The sequence below is a fragment of the Thamnophis sirtalis genome, unplaced genomic scaffold (genome assembly GCF_051295495.1).
Source record: "Thamnophis sirtalis isolate CommonGarterSnake01/CBP01778 unplaced genomic scaffold, rThaSir2_p1.2 scaffold_3, whole genome shotgun sequence".
NCBI classification, from domain to species: domain Eukaryota; kingdom Metazoa; phylum Chordata; class Lepidosauria; order Squamata; family Natricidae; genus Thamnophis; species Thamnophis sirtalis.
In genome coordinates, this window is record NW_028261383.1 from 9643458 (window position 1) to 9653014 (window position 9557).

The following is a 9557-nucleotide window of genomic DNA, read 5'->3' on the forward strand; positions in this document are numbered from 1 at the left end:
GTCTGCATCTTCCCACTCAGCAAAAGAAGTAGTCCTCGACTTCTTTTCATGTGCCTCATGCGAAGAAAACATGGAATATTCAACCCAAACCTTTACGAACAATAATGGATCAAATTGGGGAGGGGGGGGGACTACTCTGCCAACTGTTGGGGTCCCGGATCTTTGGGTTTCGCTTGGCAACCGCGGAGCCCAGCTACATAGTGACTGGCTTCCCCCTTTTCCCGTGCTTTCTCGTCCAAACGCTCCCCTGCTTTTTCTGCAGTGGTACGGAGGCAACTTTCGTTTTCCATCCGGAGGGAGTCGCATTCAGTCCGGTTGCGTGTTTGGGAACGATCCTTCGATCCGACAGATTTCTCTCTACATGCAAGGCTGGAGTTTTGAGCAGAACAGGAAGTGGAGGGTCTGGCCTCTCTAGGAAAAAGCCATCCTCCACTGACACTTCCGGGAAGCAAAGACTGAATGCCTTCCAGGGACGGAGATTTTGCGAGGCTGGAAGCGCCTTCTTGACGCTCTGCGACAGTATCTGTGTTGCTTCACAAGAAGCGGATGTCCTGATGCGGTTGAGTTCCGCGGTTGGAATGCCGTTTCCAGCCTAGATCGCAGGGGCTGGCAAAACGGGTGGGTTGTGCTTCCCTCATAGTGCTTCCCCAGGGGCTGGCTGGGTGCTTATATGTTCCTGAAGGTTGCAGCCTCGGCTTCCCCTTTCAAGGGAAACGGGCATTTTGTAGCATCTCAGGAGAGAGGGCAGTCCCGAGCAAAAGCATGCATTATCTACAGAATCTGCAGAAGTGAAAGCTAAATTTATATAGCAAAAGGTTTCAATTGTTCTCAGAAAGTTTAAACAAATTCTATGGGTTTATTAAAAGTATAGATATTTTTTTAAAGTATGTGAAAAGTCTGCTTTTAATTACTTTTTAAAAGACAGCTTTGGTCCCTTCATCTTGCGTTTGATTTCAGGTGTAGAGCTGCTATAGTGGCTGGAATACTGTACTGTAAAAGATAAAAAAATTAACCAAGAAAAGCCTTTCGAAGATCAGTGTAGAATCCTGACAAAAGAATAACAGGATAACAGAGTTGGAAGGGACCTTAAAGGTCTTCTAATACAACTCCCTGCTCAAGCAAGAAATCCTATACCATTTAAGACAAATGATCATCCAATCTTTTTTTGCTTTCTGGCTGATAAAATTATCTTGTACTCTCAAGGACTCTCAAAGCAAAGATTTGCTTGCAATGAGAGAATTCCATTTAGGAGAAATAGAGCCCAGTCTCCCATCTGAAAATCCCTTTGATTGCAAATGTTCTCCCCAAGCATTAACTCTGGTTGAACATTATTTTTTAAAAAATTGAAAATTGTCGGGGTTAGGACAATTCTGTCATATATTAATATTCTTTTTTAAATTTTTTGATCACAGATTGGGAGCTGGATGTATGCTGTTTTATCTTCAAACTTCCTGTTTCCATAGAAACAAAACTTGTCACCGAAGAGGGCTCAGTGGTCTGTTTGGATTCTTTTCAGACGTTCTGATTTTATAGATGGAAGAAGGTTTGGAGACCTTTTACCCATTGGGAATTTCGATTGAGCATAGATGGAAAATGGATAGAAAAAAATCAGAATGTGAGAGAATAGCAGTACACCCTCTCCTTCCAAAGGAGACCTATCTAAACATTTGGGAAACATGTAAGCAGAAGATCCCAGATGAAGAAAAAATCTGCACTGACATCCAGCGACAAATGTTTAGAGAGTTCTGTTACCAGGAGACTAAGGGCCCCCGAGAAATATGCAGCCACCTTCATTATCTTTGTTCCCAGTGGCTGCAGCCAGAGAGAAATTCAAAGTCTCGGATACTGGACATGGTGATCCTGGAGCAACTCCTCGCCATCCTGCCGCCAGAGATCAAGAACTGGGTCAAGGAATGTGGAGTGGAGACCAGTTCTCAGGCAGTGGCTCTGGCCGAAAGCTTTCTTCTGAGCCAAGTGGAGGAGAAGAAGCAGGAAGAGATGAAGGTCTGATTGGTTCTGAGGGAGTGATAATAAATATATCAAAGTTTATGCAGTCCATTTTACAGCTGGCCATATAATAGTCTTAACTCAGGCCAACCTTGAAATGGAGGGATCATTACTAAAACTAGATGGGAACTTAAAAGCTTCTCAGTCCTTTCTGTTATTAATTGTATGTATAAGGAAGGAGTATAACTTCTTAAAGTGTTTGTTGCCTTTTCTGAAAATGTCCCAGGAGTTGGGAGGAACCCAAGCTTTTTCCCCACAGATGAACGTGGAGCAATAGGGGAGGTGGGATGGAAATTTGGAAATACATTTTGTCCAATTTATGTTAAATCCATTCCCTTATGATATATACAGTTGCAAGTGAAGACGTCCTGTGTTAATTTGGTCACTGAATGCTCTGAAGCAAGAGAAAATTCATTCAAATCTTCTAGGGATCCATTCTTAGGAGACATCTCCCAAAAGGATCCAGTTCAGGACAGATCACCAGGTAAGAAAAGATTGTTGTAATGGCAAAAAGCCATCAAGAGCTCTCTGAACTACAGGTAATCCTCAACTTACAATCATTCATTTGGTGATTGTTTGAAGTTACAATGAAAAAAGTGACTGTTTTTCATACTTATAACCATTGCAGCAATCTCGTGATTTCAATTCAGATGCCTAGCAACTAGTTCATTTTTATGATGGTTGCAATGCCCTCGAGTCCTGTGATCACCTTTTGCGACTTCTGACAAACAAAGTCAGTGAGGAAACCATATTCACTTAACAACTGTGATACTAACTTAACCACTTCAATGATTCACTTAACAACTGTGGCAGGAAAAGTAATAAAATGGGACAAAATTCACTTAACAGCTCTTGCTTAGTAATGGAAATTTTGTGGTCGTAAGTCAAGGACTACCTGTGCTTTAATTCATGAGCTTCTTTCGCAACCAAATTTTGCCCCACTTGACACAAATTATTTAGCTTTCCCCAGTATATACTGTGTTAAGAATGCTTTAAAAAGATCAATTTTTTAAAATCTTTGTCTTCCCCACAGAGAACAAAACAATGAGTCCTCTCCCATTGGGAAATCAAACTTCTCTTTCTGGTGGAGTGGAAACAGGGGCTGTCCTTCCAGTTCAGGTAGGAAGAAAATTTTTCCCATCCTCAGAATTGCATATGTGATTTAGTTAAGACTTCTACTGCTAAAACTGTATTTATAATGTAGAATCAGTCCTTTTCCTGATCAGGACCACTGTATGAATAAGCTTCACTTGATCAGTTGCCAACCACTTTCTGGAATGGAGCAGCTCTGGTGGACACAAGAAAGAGCTCAGGATGGGGAAGATCTGGAATGATGCTTTATCCATGCATTCAGTAGATCAAATCCTATGAAACATTAATCAGCCTTGGTACAGTTAATCAGCCGTTATCTTCAATGTAATTTCAGCTAGTGGATGTGAGCGATATCCATTTATTTCCTTAATTCTGAAAATTGCCAGAAAAAATATTTGTTTATTTTATTGCAAGTTTCTGCTCTGGGGATTTCTAAGAGATCTTGAAAGCCTTCTCAGTCTGTCTCTTAATAAATAATTTCTTTATTCCTCTTTCAGGATTCCATAGCCTTCAAAGAGGTGGTCATTTATTTCACCAAGGAGGAGTGGGCTCTGCTACACCCTGATCAGAAAGCTCTCCACGAAGAAATCATGTTGGAGACTTGTAGGAATGTGGCTTTTCTGAGTAAGATCCTCCTTGCTCTCTGTTCAAACAGTTGGATTGAGTATTTTGTAGTTGGATGGAATCCATTTATTTGTAGTTCTCTGACCTTCCTGGCAGGCTGAGAAACAGATCCTGTGGGAATTTCACAAGTTCTGCTTTATTGTGCAATATAGTAACAGAAACTTGAAAATTTATCTTTGGGCTCTCTCCTACTAAACAAAGTTAAGGCAGAGTTATTTTGCATTCCTTCCTTTTTCGCACTTGCTTCAATTTCAATTAGATCATTTCCACATTTTGTAACACACATAATACCCAGATATACGTTGTTGCATATAGGGCTGGACAGAAGGTGATAATTGCAGGGTTCTTGAATCGCTGTCTGAAAGCTGCCAGAATCTGAGTGGACTAAAACAGGAGCACATTCAACTCAAGAACAATAGAATTGTGCCAATTTAGAAATTAGCAAGTTCTAGAATGATTGTCCCAACGGTGCTTTTCCAAAAGGCAATTGGACTTCCTTGATATTTTCTTGAAAATGTTTTGTTTCTCATCCAAGAAACCATTTCAGTTCTGAAAATGCTTCTTGGATGAGAAGCACATCATTTTCAAGGGGAAACAAACAAGAAAATCTAGTTGCCTTTTGGAAAAGCACCTTTGGGACAACCATGACCTGGATGATTGAGAATCTCCATAGATACTTCTACAATAATTCACATTTTGATTGCGGGTGGGACTGTGCTCCACAAAATAATAGACTGGCCTGCAATTTGACAGTAGTGATAATGGATGGTGGCCATGCGGCATGTAGGTATTTGCCCAGCTTCAGCAGCTGTGACTGGAAATAAGTAGAATCCTTATTTAGTAGAAATGTGAATAGTTGCTCAGACTATTGTCATTTCTTAACTAGAGTACTACAACTCACTCTACATGCAGCTGTCCTTGAAGACTAACCAAAAGCCTTAGGTTCAAACATGCTACTGCATTATAATAACTATGCTAAGAAGCTGCATTTGATACTAGTTCCTTTCTAGGTGCAATTCAAGGGTTTTGTTGCAATTTATAAGGCCATGAACATGTCCCTAAAATATTAAGTGCTAGAAAGAAGTACAGTAGTATTTTGGTGTTCAACTGGTTTGAAACCAGTGGTGGGATTCAAAATTTTCTGCTATCGGTTCTGTGGGCGTGGCAGGGGAAGGATACTGTAAAATCTCAATTCCTACCCCACTCCATCGGGAGGAAAATCCCCATTTCCTCCCAATATGGGGCAGGACTTGGGAGGCAGAGAATAGATGGGGGCCGGGCCAGTCAGAGTTGGTATTTAGCAGTTCTCCAAACTACTCAAAATTTCTGCTACTGGTTCTCCAGAACTGGTCAGAACCTGCTGAATACCACCTCTGTTTGAAACTCATTGAATTTGGCACTCAACCCATTTTGATACAAAACATTTATTGTGGTAATTATCATTTGCTTGGTACTCAATACACCAGCTAGAACTTGTCAGTAATGGCTGTCTTGTGACTCACTACATTATTCCTTATGGGGGAAAATTGTTTGGTACTCATTTTTTGTACTCATCGCGCTTCCTGGAACCAATTAATGATGAGTACCAAGGTACCACTGTACTTCTTTATACAATGTAATGATAATTTGGAATATTCTGTCTTGGTTCATTATTTTTCTCCCAAATAGGTAACGAGCGGAAGAACAAACAGGAAACAGAGATAGAGCCATTGCGAATCGTCAAAGTTGAAGTGGAAGAAGAGACATTTCAAAATCATTGTCCCTCAAAAAATCAAGAGGGAATTCAAGTAAACATTCAGAGGCATAAAAATTCTAATTCATGTCCTAAAATCTATGACTTCCAGACCCCAAAAGATATTAAAACAGAGAGAAGGCGACAATGTTTAGATTTTCAGAAAATATTTGAAGATCAATCAGATTTAAATAAACAATGTGAATGGAAAGATGATGGGAAAAAGTACAGGAGATTTTGCTCTTTTACTTTGCATCAACAAGATTATATGGGAAAGAAACCATTTAAATGCAAAGTATGTAGGAAAAGCTTCAGCAAGTACAGCAAAATTATTGCACACGAAAGAATCCACACAGGAGAGAAGCCATTTAAATGCATGGAATGTGGTAAGAGCTTTACTCAGAGTAGTCATCTTACTTCCCATAAAAGGATCCACACAGGGGAGAAGCCTTATAAATGCTTGCAATGTGGAAAGAGCTTTACTCAAAATAGTCATCTTACTTATCATAAAAGGCTTCACTCAGGAGAGAAACCTTACAAATGCACGGAATGTGGAAAGAGCTTTGCTGATTCCAGTTCCCTTCTTGTGCATAAAAGGATCCACACAGGGGAGAAACCTTACAAATGCACAGAATGTGGCAAGAACTTCACCCTGAGTAGTCACCTTACTTCCCATAAAAGGATCCACACAGGAGAGAAACCATTTCAGTGTATGGAATGTGGAAAGAGCTTTAGTACGAAGAGTTCTCTTAAATTTCATAAAAAGATCCATACAGGGGAAAGACCGTATATATGCATGAAATGCGGAAAGAGCTTCAAGCGAATTGCTGATCTAACTCGACATGACAGAACACATAGAAAAGAAGTTCCATACAAATCTACGAGGTGTGGTAAAAGCTTCCATAACAGCAGATACCTTACTTCACGTGAAAGAGTAGAAAAGCCATTTGAATGCAGACAGCATGGGGATGAGCTTTCCATTGATTATGTTGACTAATTATTAATAAAGGAGAATATTTTTAAATTGTAATCATTAATAAAGGAAACTAACTATAAGCAGTGAAGTGTGTCAGCTTATAGCAACCACATAGGTGGATTTTCTGCAGTCGAGTGTCCCAAGATTTGGATATTAATCACCACAAAGAATTCATACAAAGGAAATGCTGTATAAATTCACTAAATATGGAGGGAAAATTCAGTGAAAACATCCTTTTTTTAAAAAATAAACCTGTTATCCCTTTTTTCGGGGTGGAGTCAAAACAATTCAATAGACTGAGTGTTTAACTTTGCTGGATGCCCTTCCTGACACCTACATGGAGTTTACAGCAGACATTTTCTCTTTGCAACCTGCTAGAGAAACATCTGCCGGTACCTAGGATTGAACTCAACCTTCTGAGTGGGAGCTGAGCGACTTCACCTCCAGGCTACCATGCCTCTCAGTGACATTTCTCAACTTCCCATAAAAAGATTCATACAGGAGAGAGATCTTTTAAATGTCTGGAATGTGGAAAAGGCTTCAGAAGAGTATTCTTAATGCCACAGTGGGGAGAACCCATATAAATGCAGTTAATGTGGAAAGTACTTCAGTATTAACAGATTATTTTATGGGCAGCCATCAATTTACAACAATTTGTTTAGCGACTGTCCAAAATACCACAGTACTGAAAAAAGTGACAAAACCAGACCTCGCACTTGTCACGTGATCAAAATTGGGGGGTAGGCAACTGGTATGTATTTATGATAGTTGCAGTGTTCTGGAGTCACGTGATTACTATTTGTAACCTTCCAAGCTGGCTTCTGACGAGCAAAATCAATGGTAGAATCGGGATTAATGATGATATGATTCATTCAACAACTGCACTGATTCACTTAATAACTGGCAAAAGTTGTAAAACTGGACACAACTGGACTCACTTAACCGCTTTGCTTAGCAATGGAAATTCTGATCCTGATGGTGGTCATAAGTCCAGGACAATCTATATATATGAAAATAAAAGCAGAAAGGGAAGAAACCACACAAGTTATGGAGACTGAATAAAACTTTGTCCATTGTAGTAACCTGATTTCCCATAAATGAAACCACATAGAAAAGAAATTCTAAAGTATGGAAAGTGCTTCAGATGAACTTTAATTTTACATACCTCAAAAACAAAACAAAAAAGGAGGAGACTGCATACTACAAACATCTACTAATTTCTGACACCTTGGACTACATCTAATCTTCGATAGTGAGGCAGATTGTTGACTTTAGAAATGGAATGGATCCAGAAACAGTTTAATTTTAATTTCATTTTATTTATCTTTCTCAAAATTAAATAAAGTGTCCTAAAGAATTAAAAATAACAACTTGGTGGATTTGATGGAATGATGGTTGAGTTTTGCTACAAATATTAACAATGAATATTATTGATTGTATTTGTAAAGGTGTTACTTATTACTACTTAATTAGCAATTAGTGAACTTTGAGTGTTCTTTGAAACTAAGCAGATTCCATCCTGGTTATTAATTTTTGGTGGGCCTGGAAGAAATTCTAGAGTTATCAGCAGAAGGATTTCCAGGTTGCTAAGAAAAAATATGAATACAATCAATAATTGCTGAGATTAATTTATCTTTATGTTTTATATTGTTTCATTTGTAGTTATTTGTTCTTGCTTGTGTATTACAGATTGATTTTTCTATAAAACTCTTTAAATGATTGTTATGTATTCACAGTGTTTAAAATCTAACTCGGACAGACTGCTTAGGAACTGTTTTCTCTAAAAGATATGACGAAAGAATATATACATGGTGTAGGGCTCTATATGCGTGTGCTGGCCAGCTGACTTTGGCCTTCTTTTGAGGCCATTTTTCACCCTCTGGAGGCAAGCCTCTGGAGCGCAAAAAACCAGCCCTATGGGCAAACCGTAAGTTCGGGAACATATTTCCGGTTTGCTCGTAGGCCCGGTTTTAGTACATTTAGTACATTCCTGAACTTCCGCTTTGCCCCTAGGGCCATTTTTTTGCGCTCTGGAGGTTTCAGGGAAGCTCCTGAAGCCTCTGGAGGGCCTCGGGGTGGGGGGAGGTTATTTTCGCTCTCCCCAGGCTCCTATAAAGCCTGTGAAGCTTGGGGAGGGCGAAAAAAGCATGCCAAAAATTGGGGGGAGCACTGGTCATGCACACATGCGCACTGGCGTTGTGCGCACAGGATTATAGGTGTGTTACACCTACACATGCCCCCCCATGCGCTTTTGGCACATGAGCCAAAAAAGGTTCGCCATCACTTCTCTAGAAAGAGGGCAGAGAAGAGCAACAAAGACGATTAGGAGACTGGAGGCTAAAATATAATTTTCTGGGACCTCAAATTGTCTCATAAAGTTCTTTCTTCTGGGAAAATCCATGCCTTTTTTCTCTTTATTATTTAATCAACATAAATAGACAAAATATTAATTTTCAAGCATTTCCCCACAATATGTTTAATGAAAAGAAGGACTAGGGATGATACGATAGTCAGTGTTCCAATATTTGAGGGGCTGCCACAAAGAAGAGGGAAGCAAGCTATTCTCCAAAGCACCTGAGGGCAGGACAAGAAGCAATGGGTGGAAACTGATCAAGGAGAGAAGCAACTGAGACCTAAGGAGAAATTTCCTGACAGATAGAACAATCAACCAGTGGAACAACTTCCCTCCAGAACACTGGAAGTTTTTAAGAAGAGATTGAACAACCATTTGTCTGAAATGGTTTAGGGTTTCCTGCCTAAGTAGGGGGTTGGACTAGAAGATCTTCAAGGTCCCTTCCAACTCCTAGTCTATTCTGCATTCTATTCTATTCCATTCTATGTCTATTCTGTCCTGTTCTAATCCTATCCCATTCCATTTTACTTGGTTATTCTGTTAATTTCTGGCCCTCAGCCAAGCACCTCTGGGCACCAAGAGGGCACTTCTCCACCAAGATTCTTGGGGGCGTTGCAGGAAACGGCCTTCACTAGATGGCGCCCTCCTGCAGACTTCGGCATCCAACAACTGCATCCTTGTTTCCCAGTTAAGGCAAAGCCGAACAAAGAATTGCGCTCTGGGGAAGCATCTGGCCAAGACCTTCAAAAGTGTGGGGGGGGAGGCAGGAAGTG

At 40.1% G+C, this 9557-nt stretch overlaps 1 protein-coding gene across 1 annotated transcript; it reads left to right on the plus strand.

The window, feature by feature from the left end:
• Nucleotides 1–146: 146 nt before the first annotated feature.
• Nucleotides 147–6668, plus strand: LOC148047117 (uncharacterized). Its single transcript, XM_087708326.1, has 6 exons — nt 147–618; nt 1413–2004; nt 2359–2491; nt 3041–3126; nt 3597–3723; nt 5392–6668. Exons 2-6 carry the CDS (start codon nt 1534–1536, stop codon nt 6450–6452), a joined length of 1878 nt encoding a protein of 625 aa, XP_087564452.1. The 5' UTR covers nt 147–618; nt 1413–1533; the 3' UTR covers nt 6453–6668.
• Nucleotides 6669–9557: the final 2889 nt, after the last annotated feature.

Excerpts from the sequence above, each read along its gene's own strand:
- LOC148047117 (XM_087708326.1), top strand. The coding sequence starts at position 1,534 with ATGGAAGAAGGTTTGGAGACCTTTTACCCATTGGGAATTTCGATTGAG. Across the intron at positions 2,005-2,358 it reads AGAAGCAGGAAGAGATGAAG|TTGCAAGTGAAGACGTCCTG; the intron begins GTCTGATTGGTT and ends TGATATATACAG. Across the intron at positions 3,127-3,596 it reads GGGCTGTCCTTCCAGTTCAG|GATTCCATAGCCTTCAAAGA; the intron begins GTAGGAAGAAAA and ends TTCCTCTTTCAG.